The 14,330-nt window shown below is 40.3% G+C and overlaps 1 protein-coding gene across 1 annotated transcript; it reads left to right on the top strand.

Moving 5' to 3' along the window:
• Nucleotides 1-429: 429 nt before the first annotated feature.
• Nucleotides 430-14,178, top strand: wrap73 (WD repeat containing, antisense to TP73). The gene is made up of 13 exons (XM_053424575.1): nt 430-592; nt 1,177-1,264; nt 1,431-1,583; nt 2,958-3,074; nt 8,914-8,986; nt 9,967-10,070; nt 10,310-10,396; nt 11,209-11,343; nt 12,137-12,214; nt 12,297-12,399; nt 12,495-12,620; nt 12,709-12,900; nt 13,645-14,178. Exons 2-13 carry the CDS (start codon nt 1,196-1,198, stop codon nt 13,755-13,757), a joined length of 1,350 nt encoding a protein of 449 aa, XP_053280550.1. The 5' UTR covers nt 430-592; nt 1,177-1,195; the 3' UTR covers nt 13,758-14,178.
• Nucleotides 14,179-14,330: the final 152 nt, after the last annotated feature.

The following is a 14,330-nucleotide window of genomic DNA, read 5'->3' as shown; positions in this document are numbered from 1 at the left end:
TGCGGAGGAGGAGGAGGTGAAGCTGGGAGGCGGCAGCGCGGTTTGGACGCACACAAGCGGGAAACACTGAGATAATGGTGGGGGGTATGACAAGTAATAAAAAATGCCCTGTAGCCTACACCGACATCAAGTTTATATGAATAAAACACAAGCCTCTATCTAGAGTCTGTACTGCAGTGCTATGTAAGAATATCAGATGATCAAGTTAGGATTGTGGGGAAAAAAATGAAAAAATAAATAATAAGAAAATGGCAGAATTTTAAGCTTATACGCCTGAAAGTAGCTGTTGAAAACATTTTTCTATTTGGGTCAATGTCAATAGCACACGCAGACGTCTACACGCGCAGAAAAAGGAGAGAGAACATAATAATGAACTGCATTTCCCAGCAGACCCAGCGCAGCAGACAGACGCTGATTGGACAGCGGCGGTGTGTCATCATCTCCTCAAACAAACAAACTAGCAACAGTTGGAGGGAGCAACAGAGGGAAGCTGCGCTGGAGACATGTGGAGAAAAGTACTGTTATAAAGTCGTACTGGGCAGTTTGCGTCCGTGCACTGGTCGACCCAGTTAAACCAGAGCTGAGACCGGAGGTGAGACTTACCACTGTTTGTGAATAAGACCGTGATGGTTGGCTAGCGTGAATGACAGGATGCTAGCAGCGCCTTAGCGTTCAGTGACAGGTAACAGCTAACATCACCGTTAGCATCTTATCTATCCGTCTGTCGACTGGGTTTAAGTTATGTCTAGTAAGAGAATAACATGTCGATGAAGTCGTGATTAGGACTCGTTCTATTTGTCGCGTTGCTTAATTCGAACTGTTTATTTTAAGTGTGTTAGCTAAGTTAACATAACTAGTATGCGACTAGTATCTCTCGCTGCTGAGTTTGTTTTAAAATGGGATGAATCCAGTGTTACTCCGGTCATGACTTCCCATTCATTATAACTCCTCTTGCATTTGAGGAGAGCTGCGTGTCTGATGTGGCGCTCACTGTGTGCAGAGGGTTTATTGACTGAGCTTATGGCGCCACCACGTGTCAATATTCGTGCACTGCTGACTCCTCAGTTTGAACTGCTCGTCTCTCATCAAGTCGATTGTTTGAATAAACTCACTGAGGCTTTGATTTAAGAATCCATATAAATTTGTATACATTTATATGAACTTTTCCTTGTGCAGGTACAGCTGTGATCACAAGATGAATTTCTCAGAGGTCTTCAAGCAAACCAACCAACTTTGTAAAGTTTCCCCAGATGGGAAATATTTGGTAAGTGGTTGTTGTTGTTTTTGTTGAAGAAGTTTGAGACATACTCATTTTCTAGTGTGTGCATTAAACTCTCATCTAAGGTATTTAAATAATTACAACCCAGAAAGACACACAGCCGAAATGAAAGTCTTATTTTTTCCGACATGTGTTTGGTTGAACTCCGCAGGCTACCTGTGTGCAGTACAGACTGGTGGTGCGAGATGTGAGCACCCTGCAGATCCTGCAGCTCTACACCTGCCTGGACCAGATATCCCACATGGACTGGTCTTCTGACTCTCTCTTTATTCTCTGTGCTATGTACAAGAGAGGACTGGTACAGGTACGTTAAAGTGGGCAATAATGTGAGTAACTCAACTCACAACTGATAGATTGCTGCATTCATCTGATAAATTGGTTGTTTTTTGAATGAAAGAAAATGTCATATTTTTGCGATTCATTTGTACGGCTATTGATTAAATACTTTGTTGGACAATTTAAGGGATATGCAAATCTATCGAAGCTCCAGCAGCTTGGGGCAGTCACGCACCAACAATGTTTGTGAATTTGATAAAAATAACAACTAAGAGGTTAATCACGGGCAAAAATTATTTGTCACATCCTTAGAATACTATATTTATAATACAGCATTGCCCATGCTAATTATTTACGCTGCTTTCTAGTGTGTTCAAAATGAGACAGCATAAACATGTTTAGTGGTTTTAAAACAAATGATAAATCAAAATAATCATCCTTGAACTTGATTTGTACATTTTGATAAATTAGTAGAGAGAATAAATTGACCGTGAATTACATTGTTTTGGTTTGATTACATTGATAAACTTCTAAGTACAGCATACAGACATCGAGTTTTGTATGATAAACACAAAACCTTGCTGAAATAGGCAGATTAGATTTACCCCAAAATCATAGCACCGCACAACTAAGAGGTCTCTAATCCTGTTTTGACAATATTCTTCCTCAAAAAATGTTATATATACTTTAATATAATGTAGCCACTTCGATCATGCCCTGTTGCAGTTAGTAAAACTCACATTTTGTGCTGTTTTATGATTTACATTTAATTTGGTTTAACAGTAAACATAAATTTTCATATTTTGTTCAATGTATTGTATACATGGACATGGATCAATCAATCAATCAATCAATAAAATTTTATTTGCATAGCCCATATTCACAAATTACAATTCGTCTCATAGGGCTTTAACAGGGTGTGACATCCTCTGTCCTTAACCCTCAGCAAGACTAAGGAAAAACTACTAAAAACCCTTTTTAACAGGATAAAAATAAGTAGAAACCTCAGAGAGAGCCACATGTGAGGGATCCCTCTCCCATGTGTCATCCAGTGTCACATGTCCATGTATACATCGTAGAACCTTTTTTTTTTCTCTTTTTGAACCCCCTATTACACCAGGCGCCTGTCACAATTCAAAAAAGGGATGCGACTTTTGTAATTAAAAAACTTTTTTCCAATTCTGCATGCTAGCGTAATGTCAGTTTTGTGTGTATCGCAGTAAAAGTAGCTTACCTTTGAAAGGGTATCCAGCGCCAGTCCTTCATGGTTAGTGATGGTCAAGTGTTTCTCACTGATGGAAATTGGTTTTAGGGAGGTACAGGATGTGTGCGAGGGATGTAATCAGTAGTGGCTGATCCCAGTACTTCTGTCTCTCCCTCTCCTCTCTGTCTTGCTCTTCAGGTATGGTCTCTTGAACAGCCGGACTGGCACTGCAAGATTGATGAGGGCTCAATAGGTTTAGTCTCCTCACGCTGGAGTCCAGACGGACGTCACATTCTCAACACCACTGAGTTCCATGTAAGTGTGAAGTTGCTGTGTGCATGCATCTATGCACACAGAAGTGTGTTGATGCATATGCTTGTCTGGTTTCAACTGTTGCTGGCCTACAAGTGAGGGGGACCTGAAAATAGCCAGACACCAGAGCTTTTCTTAACTGCCACTACACCCCCCACCTGCTACATGTATTCAGCCGGATTTCATAGCTCCCTTCCTGTTAGCGTCCTGTCATACATGGGTCTCAAGTACCTCTGGACATGGGTATATGCTGTATGTTGCCTTCCGATGTAGGTTTGGTATGTTCTTTGACATCAAGTCTGTTAAATGATGTTCTAACACGAATAGACTAAAAGTTTCAAAAGTGATCAGCCAGCCTGAGGCAAATTTTCCACAAATCCACTGCCACTGAATCAATTGGTGTTATCTTTCTACTTCTCTATCTGAGTCAATACAGTGATAACAGGTTGCACGTTGGAAGCAACTAAATTATGAAAAGGAGCTTATTTTCTGAGTTGTCGTTTTTTCACACAAGGGAATAGAACTGTGTATATAGCAGTATGACAGTTTGATCAATGTAAGGGCCAAATTAAAGTCAAGAGAATCTGAGGGTTTACAAAAGTCAGCAAAATGATGCATTAAGTTCCATTCTATTCCACACGATTTCTTATTTATATTCACTCTACAGAATGCGGCAATGTAGCTGCGACTGTCTGGCTATGTGGTGTATGATGGGGCACCGTGGTCGGCAAAGACTGTAATGCAGAACCTGACTCCAGGAATCATTTGACAGGTGTTGTCGTCTAGAGAGGGGGAGGGGGAGCAGGGAGTGCAAGTGTCTGTGGCATGTCTGCTTTGTGTCTGTCTTCATCTTCCAAAAAGAAAACAGAAAAGAATAGTGTTGAAAAAGATGGATGCTTCTCTCCCCGGGAAATATGACATCTGCTTACAACATTATTGCTGAGGGCTTAAAATGAGGTGTGGTCCGACGTATTGTTGACACATTACTATCTTGAAGCAGTGGAAAGCAATTGCATGACTGACAAATCAAAACCTGCTCTGGTGTTTCGTGGCGTAGTATTTTACTCATTATTAGGAAACGTCACAATGAAAGCTAATCAGAAATATGTTACTATGTAGGCAGGTACACAGTGCAAGTACACTCTGCTTGTTACACTCTCGGATAGTCTGCTGATGTACTTGCCATTCAGGCACTAGCAGATCCATAAGGTAAAGTTCACCTCGTTTTTAAAGAGAATGAGAAATGGCACTCTGAGTGGTTTCTTTTTTATTATTTGTCTGCCCAAAACACATCCATGATTAATAGTATAAATCTATGCACCTGAAATGATTAGTCGTTTACCAAAGAAATAAACAAATCTTATTATCATGTATAGTTTCTTAAAAAATTACAATAATTTCTTTGTTCCCTCTTCTCAGTTGTGTGCATTTAGTTATTGTGTTTAACTTTTTTAGGGTAAAGTTGAGTTTCGGAGTCTTGCATGGACAAAGCAAGCAGACGGATTGACCTCTGGCTTTAAAAAAGAGAAATGAAGAAGAATCAATAGTGAAAATGACGTTTTCTCCTTTTGAGACATCTGCTTGTTATTGTAAAACTTGAACTCACACAGAGGTGAAGGTTTCTTGAGGCAACTAATCCTTCACCCTGGAAAAGGGCTGCTTCACTTAACCTCAAACAAATGTAACCTTGACATCAGACTGGGAAGGGTGGGTGAATTCTCTTCAAGCAAGACACTCCAAATTGGTATTTATTGTCAAGTGCTTTACGAGCACCAGGCAGACCAGACAAGTCCTGTCAATATAGGTATTTAAATGCCTGGTACTTCCTAGTCACATGGCAGTGAGGGAGCCTTTCGGATGAGAGGTGCAACTTCATCAAGAACTTTGTATAGCACTTGAAATGCCATGACATGGATGACTGAGAATCTTGACAGACACGACTAGAAAATAGCTTGTCATAACCTGATTAACCAGTTAGGACGTATCCTAACATCCTCTCATCTTTACTCACTCACTGCCTTTTATCACCTGACTAGATATGAGCCCAAAGTCCTGCTTACTGTTGGTTTCTGTTGAGCATCCTTATGTAGTTGAAGTTGCAATTGCCAATTTAACAGAGGGACCAGGCTACCACGTAGCCAAGGGGCCCACTGAACTTACCTTCACCCTGGCCCAAGATTTCATTAAGGCTGTGCCAGACGGGTGTTCGTGTCAGGCTTAGATTTCAGCCTGACTCATAAACAGTCTGCTATATTAACTTGTTTATGGACAGCTGCCTGTGGTGTGGGTCGTGCCTCTGTGTGTGCGTTTGGGTGTTTGTCTCTCTGTATATCAGTTAATCTGCTTAGTTGGCTATGTATATTTGTGTGTATGTGTGTTTGTGTCTCGCAGTGTTTGCTTAGCAGTAGGAGAATAACTAAGTGTTCTGGTCACAGGGGCTTCATAGGCAGCCCTACAAAGAATACAGGTGAGCACTGCTATCCCAGGCAGCTAGAAATGCTCTTTAGCCAATCTTTAAAGTCTGTCAGGTAGAACTATGTTGTTTATGGAAGAGGACATGTTTAAAAAAAACAGCAGTTTTAAATTTTAGCACGGCGCCAGGTCACAGATTTAATAGAAAGTCACATTGCTGAAACCTAGCCTATGTATTGTGAGACTTGCAAGTTGTCTCCCATTTGAATTCCGATCGTTTATCTTAGGACCTCACAAAATGTCACTAGCACATCCATGTTAATCCACCTTTACCAGCTGAGGGGTGATAAACCGAGGGTGGAAAAAATCCAGCCAAGGACATCATTGAGCTTGACCTCTCTAATGGTTTTTACATTGTTGGGATCGGATTAGCAATAGCATTCTTGGCCAGTACCGCTGGAGCCTTGCTAACATGTAGCATTGTTGGCAACAGTGCTACTGGACTAAACTACAAATGTAGGCAGCTGCTGCACTGAATCAGGGGACAATACCTTAGCCATACCTATGTGTGGGCTGCGAGAAGCTCCAGTTCCTTGGTAGAATCATGAGGCTGTAACAAGAGAAATAAGCTATATTGGTTTGAGATGGCTTCATATGTGGAATGCCTACAGTCTAATCCTCTGCTGACAGATAGGACTATATGGTATCAAATACACTCACCCATTCTCTTGCACTCGCCTAGGCGTGCAACAAGAATGGCTGATAGATGGTTTTATTCCAGGTTGCTGTCAGTGACTTAAGTCTGTAATTTATAGTAGTCATCATGTTGCCCACAGGTGGTCTTGTTGGGAATGTGGGAATTCTGTGGTGTTCTTGTCAATAATACTTTCAAATGTTAACAAAATGCATGTGCTGCAAGAAATTAGCCACACTTGTGTCATTGTAGTTTATAATAATAATTTGCACCCTATTTTGTAAAAGATTTGAAGAAATCTGAGGCAGCATCTCGTCATGATGAATGTTTGTGCTTGAAACTGAAAGGATTTCCAATGCTAGTCTTTAATTACACATAGTACTAAACCATTTGCATTTATGCTAACCCAGACACAGTGAATTTTTCCAAGTCTGATGGATAAACCGAAGCTGTTTGCCCTTTCACACCGACCTTAGTCCGTAGCCCCGATCCACTTGCTGCTGCTCACCTTTGGTGAGGATACTTCATCTAAAGTATAGCTTTACCAAGTTGGGATCTTGTTGCATTCAACCCCACACAGAGAAGCATTTCCCACCTATTTTCCTCATGGTACTCTCCCTCCACCCCGTTTAAAGTTACACTGACTTTCGGGGCTTGATCTCCCCGCATCCACCACGTGGTGGGTTCAAGGCATCTAAGATGTGCTAGTGTGTTTGTGTTTGAGCTGTGTTGACATGGGTTGCCATGGCACCAGTCTGCGGGGAAGTCCATGAAGAGTGCAGTGATTTGTTATCACAGGGCTTACACAGCTGGATGTCGAGACCAAACAGGAGGGTTGACACTTCAGCTCAGTTACGTGTCAGACATGGCCCAGTTCAAATGTCTGTCTGGACACTGTGATGGAAGCCTTGTCACTTCAATAGTTTTAGCTTTGCACACTCTCAAATATGAGATATTGGATGAAGGCAAACATTTATTTCCCCAAATAATCTTTTGAAGAATTATTAATTATTGTTATTTATTTATCTTCAGGGTTCCCTCCAAAGTGGGATGGTTCTAAGAATTTCAAAGTAGTACAAGATTCTTACAAGATTTAATTGTGCAAGAATACTGAGCACCTTTTATTTGGAAGTGAAATGTCCGCACAAAAATTGAATGTGGTAGTGCAGTGCAGTGCCATATTGTGCATGCATGTCTGCAAACAATAAAAATAATTTTCACATTTTTATTAAACCCATGATTTGTGATTTATGTTGATTTGATATTTTACTGGCTTGACTTAAAAACACATATATAAACAGTGCAGAAGGATACAGAAAGCCCAGTGGCCTTATTTTAAAGCCTCTACTACATCAATGTTAAAAATATTATGGTCTGTCATTATTTATCGAGGGGCTGGAAGAGTAGATCTCTCTAGTGAACACCTTAACACACAGACAACTACACAATCAAACTGCCGATTTTTCAACAGTGTCTCAAAGATTGTCACATGCTCCTTGTGTCTTGAAGTGCAAGAAGCTGCAATTCATACTATTTGGGTTAAAGTACGCTAATGCTGCTGGCTGAGGGCCACCTGCTTTTGTTGACATCAGTCTTGCTGAAGCGAGACTGGTAGGTATTTGAGTGACTGCAGTCAACTGAACATTAACACGTGTGGTCTCTTTGTTATCCCGGCTTGTTGCCAGATAGTTATTCTCTGGCACTGCTGCTCATCTGTGGGAGTGCACGCAACCTGCTGGCTACAAGACATACTGTTAATTTGTCACACTTGTCGCAAACATGTCTTACATTACATCGTGGCCACTAAATGGATGGGCCCTATTTCCCACTTGTTGCTTTTGGTCTGTTTATTTAATATATCCTCAAGTTCTAATTGAATCGTCATAATCTCTTTTGATCCGTGTCAGTGACTGCACCACTTGGTCATTTCCTATGTGTAGTGCAACACTCCACTCACAGTCTGACAGCACTACCCATCTAATTATGGATGAGCTCCATGTCAGTGTCCCATATCCCTCACAGAGATTTATCACAGACCTAATCAAAGACATAAAGACACTGTCGGCAGACATTAAAGGGCATGGTGGACCACGCTAATGTGGACTGTAATCTGGATCTACCCAACTGATAGACGAGCCTATGGGTGTAGAGGAGCACTTAGAGGCCTCATTAGTCTAGTGGTCTGGTTGAGTGAGCTTTTAATAATAGGCTGCTTTTAGCACCCAGTCATTATACGCATATATTAGATCACAGCCTCAGATATGCTGTGATCTAATAAATGCGTATAATGACTGGATGACTTGTTGTTAAATAGATATCATATAAACTCTCCGATGGCAGTAAAGAGGAGGTCTGGTCCTAGTGGTGTGGCTTGTAAAACATCTTTACTTCAAAACCCAATCTCTAATGGGATGCTCAGAGTCAGTCTGATGTAGAATGACTCATATTCATGTCTAATCTTCTGACGTTAAAGTCTCTAATAGAGAGCACCAATAAACAACAACTTTCTACTTAAAATCTTCACATTTAGCACTTTTCCTTAAATTATCTAATTGTAATTGTTGTTTGTACTATGCACATGTTGACAATGAACACTGGCAACAATACTCCCAGTCATTTATAAACGTATCAGTCTCAAACATTTTGTATACCTCAGTCAGTAGCTTTTGATTGGATTTATGAATGCCCTATGTGCTGTCTGACGTTATTGTGTTCTTGCCTATCATACTTTTACAGCTGAGAGTCACCGTCTGGTCCCTGTGCACTAAAGCTGTGTCTTACATCAAGTATCCCAAAGCATGTCAGAAGGGTGAGTAGGAGAGTTTTATTGTTTAATTTATTTCTTCATGGCTTATGAGTGTATCCATGTTACCAGGAGTACCTGAGGACAGCGTCAGTGGTATGAGTGCCTCAGCACGCCCCGTGAATCACATGCCGTTCTTTATCTTGTGGCATGACCCTGGGCATGTGGCCAGACCATGGTCCTCTCTGCTGACAGCTGTGCCTCTCTTCAGTAAATGGGGCATGCTCTTCATAACAGGCCTGTCAGCAACTAGGGGAAGAATGATTGTCTAGGACTCTCCCCATTTTTCCACATGCAATACTATGCCCCTCTGCAACCCACATATTCTCACAGCCGTTATATAGATAATATGACCGTGATAGTTACATACCACCGACCTGATGGTGCCAAAGTGTTAGATTATTATGTTGGAGGAAATACTCTAAAACATAATAACCCTAACCCAAAACATGGTGTTTTGATCAAATGCCCCAAAAAAATTCCAATGTATTTTTTTCTCTGCCTTTCTGCTGCTGGGGCCTCAATATATGAGTAAAACCCTGACTGATATAGATTATTTGGGGTGGCAGATTCCAATACCCTTATACTAATACTAGATGATATAATACTTATATATTGTCTTTTGTATAGGCTTCATATTTTACATTTAACTTAAAACTTTATTATAAATAACCATACATAAAAAGAAAATACAAATACAACCAAATGTATAGAATTGTTTATAACATACATCTTGAATCATCTGCCAAGCAATACATTAAGTTTGACTCTACTTTTTAATGTGATCATTGCTCGATACCTGCTTTAGAAGGTCTTCACTACACTACCATGTCCATTGATATCAACCCAGTTCAGTCTAGTTTGAGTTTAGTTATTTTTTTTTTTTGTAACTATATTTTTCAGTTCAGATTCATTGTCATTGTAAGACCTTTTCTTACTTGTGATTACATGCCAGATCTGGTTCATCCATCATCTTTCATTCACAGGTATAGATTTTAGTAAAGATGGCTGCTATTTGGCCTTGGCTGAACGGCGTGACTGCAAAGACTATGTCAGTGTTTTTGTGTGTGATGACTGGCATTTACTCAGGGTGAGTACGACATTAGGATTTTACTTGAGTTTATGCCCATTTATATATGTACTGCAATCGCTGAAGAAACCTAACTTTAACTGTTAAAAAAACTGGGTGTAAAAAGTTTCACTGCCACTGGTATTCCAAATACAGTATTTATTCTTTAAAGTTGTTGTCAAACAAAGATGGCAAGTAAACATGTATCATAATTTTGATAGAATTATGTTGTAAATTAATTCAATTGAACTATGTTCCAGCATTTTGAGACTGAGACGCAGGACCTGGCAGGGTTGGAGTGGTCTCCCAATGGCTGTGTGCTGGCAGTTTGGGACAGCTGTCTGGAGGTGAGGTAGCTGCTTTACAGATTTAATATTCAACCATAGAGTGATGTACTTTAACCTTACTTAAACAGCTATGTTGAGCAGAAACCTTTTCTTTCACTCGATTAGATCACCCTGCTAACTGTTAGTTTAAAAAACGACTTCTAACGGAGGCCACTGTTCTGCACTTAGACAGAGACGCTATGTAACTGTGCAGACAAGGGCCTTCATTAAAGGAGACCACCTCATTGTCAATAGTATGACCTTTGAGGCCTGTTTTACATATAACATTTGCTGTCATCATACTTTACATGATAAGTTCACAAGTAAGGTGTCCTTGCTTACACATAGATGTAAGATTAGACTTTGTTGATGCCCAGAGGGGAAATTCACCTCAGCAGAATAACAATGTGAAGAGGACAGTATATTCTAAAGCTTAACACACCCAGCATTCTGACTCTGAGATTTATGATTTATCATAAAAGGATCCCAGTAAAACAAAGGCTGCTGAGCAGATAGATTCCTTGCAGATATTATTAATATACATATATATCCATCTATGTTGACTTTATTAACCAGTCTGCACAAATTGTCTGTCTCCCATCTAACCAAGCCTGGATATATAACTTTCCATTTTAGGAAATAACCTTTTTGATTGCTTCCTCTTAAAGCTGGAGTCTAAAGGAAATATCTTTTTTGTTTTATTGTGTTATTGAAGGAATCAATAATTATTTGGAAACATCCTTATTGCCAAAGTGCAGTAGTTATTTGAATCCAGTAGTTGCAGCAACAGAATTAAAGAACTGATGTTTTGTGTGTTTGTCTCCTCTCCGTAGTACAAAGTGCTGCTGTATTCTCTGGATGGCCGATTGCTGTCTCAGTATAGCGCCTATGAGTGGTCGTTGGGCATCAAGTCAGTGACCTGGAGCCCCAGCAGCCAGTTCCTGGCCATTGGCAGCTATGATGAAAAAGTATGGAAAATCTCTTATCTTAAGAATATTTATGATCATCACAGTAGAGCTTGACACAACACAAGTTACAAGTATTATTGTAAAGCCAAAAGCTTATAGGAATACTACCAATTAAGCATTTAGCTTTTCTAACACTGACCTTGTTCAGACCTGGTATTATGATGAGTTATCCCATCACAAGTGGTCAGCACCAGGTACAAGTGTTGATGCACTCAGATCTGATCACTCAGGACACATTGGTAGGTGGTCTGGGACACGTGTGGCTACATGCCTTTTGCTGTGTGAATTCAAATGAGTCCGACGGATCATCTACTCAGCTGACATTTTCTAAACTGCTTAGGTGTCCCAGTGAATCAAACGCATAACACACATACACACTCATTAACATGAACACATCTGTGCACTTAAACTGAATAAAAACATCACAATTTGTTCTTTGAGACTGGTGATAACATGTGTGTATTTGAGTATGGAGGAGGGAGGTTAGATCCAATCTCAAGTGTTCACACATTTAGGACATGTTTTAATGGCAGGTGTGAACAAACAAAGTTCTCCACTTGTGATCAACACTCACTCTAAAGTGATGTCACTTGAGGCTCTTAGTCAAATACACAAAATACCTTCATGAAAGGTCTTTGTTCATATTCTTTAGTGCTCTACAAGAGCTGTAAACAAAGTTTTATGTGTGAAATTGGTAGAGTACTCCTTTTAAGTAACCGATTCATTTATTAAAACTAAAGAGCTAGATCATTTGTTGTGTGCAGTTATCAATATCATTACAAAATCATTTCAGGTGCGTATCCTCAATCACATCACATGGAAGAAGATCACACAGTTTGACCACCCTGTAACCATCAACAGTACTAAAGCTGTGAGTATTTCTTTCTGTCATTCTTCATGATGTACATTGAAGGCATTAGAGTTCGATTATTTACTGTTTGTTGTTTTTCTAGGTTGTGTATAAGGAAGTGCAAAAAACGCCAGCTGCTGGAAGTGATGACCTGTCGATACACAACATCACAATTGGCAACACCCTATTTAACACCCAGAGCAAATGTATGTCTGCGTCTCCAATTTTGTTTTAGAGAAGGTGACATCAAGTAACCAACTTTGGTGAAAGACAAACTAAAATCCATTTGTTGCTCTTCCAGATGAGATCTGTCCACTGCCAGTCCAACTTCCTGTGGTCAAACCAGACCCAGACCGAGCCAACCCCAAGATTGGAGTCTCTTCCTTGGCATTCAGCTCAGACAGTCGTTATCTAGCTACCAAAAATGGTAAGACTACACCGCTGTTCGGTTTGACCGTTACACTCTTGGCAGCTCGATAGGCAAAGAGTGGTTGAATTTGCTTCTCTGTTTGTAGATAATATGGCAAGCGTTGTCTGGGTGTGGGACATGCAGAGGATGAGCCTGGAGGCCGTGTTGGAGCAGACATCAGCCGTGCGCTGCTTCCAGTGGGACCCTCGACGCCCCCGACTGGCACTGTGTACAGCCAACACCAAACTCTATCTCTGGTCACCATCAGGCTGCGTTTCTGTCCAAGTCCCCACTGAAGGTAACATGCCCTGTCACTGATAACAGAAACTGTAAAGCAGCTCGAAGACACAGCTGCATTAGAGCGTGGCCTTGGGAGAGCGTGGCCTAGGGGATAGAGCGGGTGCTCTGCAACAAGAAGGTTGCCGGTTCGAATCCCACTCTATCCCATCTGCATGCCTAAGTGTCCTTGGCAAGATACTGAATCCCTAAATGGCCCCTCATAAATGCTGAGTGTTCTAAAAATGTAAGTCGCTTTGGATAAAAGCGTCAGCTAAATGACATGTAATGTAATGCATTATATTGTTCTTAGATGTAGTAGAGGGCCAGTGAACCATAAGGACCTTTCCACCAGAGGTCACTGTTTCAGTTATTAAGACTCATACACATTCAAATCCTGTCATATGATATTAGACTGATCCCAGTGAATTGCTGGCCATTGATTTCAGTATTATTCTCCAATCTCCAATTATTTCCTTCTGTTATTTATACACAGTGATACAATTAGAGCCATATCCATCTTGCAGGGCACCCTGTGTATACAGGTCTATCTCTCTCTCTCTATATATATATATATATATATATAGATTTATTTGTTTAATGAAGGTGATTGTGGACTATTGCCTGGTTGGGCTAGATTTGCTTTAATTTCAATAAAAACTTTAAAAACTATAAAAACTGGCTGTTATATGCCTGTACAATTGACTGGTTGTGTGTGTGTGTAGGTGTGTTGTCATCACTGTTGCCTCTCTATCTCTCCCACCAGGTGGTTTCCAGGTCCATTCCCTGAGCTGGCACTGCAGTGGAGACTCTCTGATCCTAATAGGAAAGGAGCAGCTGTGTTTGTGCTTCATGGACACTGACGAGGAAGACAAGTAAAACAGAGGGATAAAGAATGACTGACTGAATCGCAGTTCAGACTTATGTTGCCACAAGCACTTGTCCGGGAATGTGTTATGGTGATGACCAAAAGACTGTTAAAAACACTCCTCCTCTAAATCCTACTTTCCCTGTTTTTAACTGTACCAGCTCAACAAGCTTTTAAGGCTCTCGGTGCAGGTTACTGAGATGTTCCCTTTCTTGTTGAGTGGAAGATATTTTGGATACATTTTTTAAATAGATACATTTGTACTGAAGCACTAGTTCCAGCCACTGTGAGAAGATATATGTTTATAATGTTTAATAGCTTTCTCTATACTTTTAGTTTGACCTATTTTGGATGAAAGTCTTAACTATTTTTGATAAATTTATCATAAGCAATAAACCTTAAAGTGAGATAATAAAATGTTGTGCATCATAACCTGTCTGTGTTCTGTGCCACATAATAGTGCACATCATGTAGATGTAAAAACAATAGACTTCAAACTGATAACACCTCACAAGACAGTTTACAACACACACAGTCCCCAATGCTTTTTTTTTTTATGACATTTGACGTTACATTATGATGTT

Source organism: Pleuronectes platessa, chromosome 6 (genome assembly GCF_947347685.1).
Source record: "Pleuronectes platessa chromosome 6, fPlePla1.1, whole genome shotgun sequence".
Lineage (NCBI taxonomy): Eukaryota > Metazoa > Chordata > Actinopteri > Pleuronectiformes > Pleuronectidae > Pleuronectes > Pleuronectes platessa.
The sequence above is the reverse complement of the archived record's forward strand: the minus strand, read 5'-3'. Positions and strand labels throughout refer to the sequence as shown.